The sequence below is a fragment of the Carlito syrichta genome, unplaced genomic scaffold (assembly GCF_000164805.1).
Source record: "Carlito syrichta isolate Samal-C Ts95f unplaced genomic scaffold, Tarsius_syrichta-2.0.1 Scaffold315381, whole genome shotgun sequence".
Lineage (NCBI taxonomy): Eukaryota > Metazoa > Chordata > Mammalia > Primates > Tarsiidae > Carlito > Carlito syrichta.
In genome coordinates, this window is record NW_007259477.1 from 211 (window position 1) to 628 (window position 418).

Here is a 418-nt window from a genome sequence, read left to right on the forward strand (position 1 = left end):
ATTCCCAATTAGGGGTTTGCTGGGTCATATGGAAGGTCAATTTCTAGTTGAAGAAAGGTAGACTTATTAAAGAGAAGATGTGTTGTGAAGGCCACAACAGGCCGGACAGCAGCAAGGGTGTCTGCGGCCTAAGATTTCTCCTTGTGAGCTTATTTCTCCTCCTTCCTTCCTTAACACGAGTCTCTCCCCCAGCAGATACTCCGCCGTCTCCAGCTGCTCCCTGGCCTCCCTCCCTGCAGAGTGCAGTGGACACCTACAGGAGCGTGGCGAGGAAGAAGTTCCAGCAGATCTGGGCAGAGGACGGGCCCGGGGACAGCGAGGACGTGGAGGCCTTCGTGCAGCGACACGCGCGGCTGCTCCCCTTCGGCGGCCCCCGGCGGCCCCCCGGGCCGCTCCCGCCCACGGTGGTGCTGCACGG

At 60.5% G+C, this 418-nt stretch overlaps 1 protein-coding gene across 1 annotated transcript in view; it reads left to right on the top strand.

The window, feature by feature from the left end:
* Nucleotides 1–239: 239 nt before the first annotated feature.
* NLRP7 (NLR family pyrin domain containing 7) overlaps nucleotides 240–418 on the top strand; it is a gene marked incomplete at both ends in the record, with an annotated part of 16,656 nt that continues 16,477 nt past the window's right edge. The window contains one exon of the mRNA XM_021706249.1: nucleotides 240–407. Coding sequence (XP_021561924.1) covers nucleotides 240–407 — 168 coding nt within the window. The remainder of the gene's footprint in view (nucleotides 408–418) is intronic.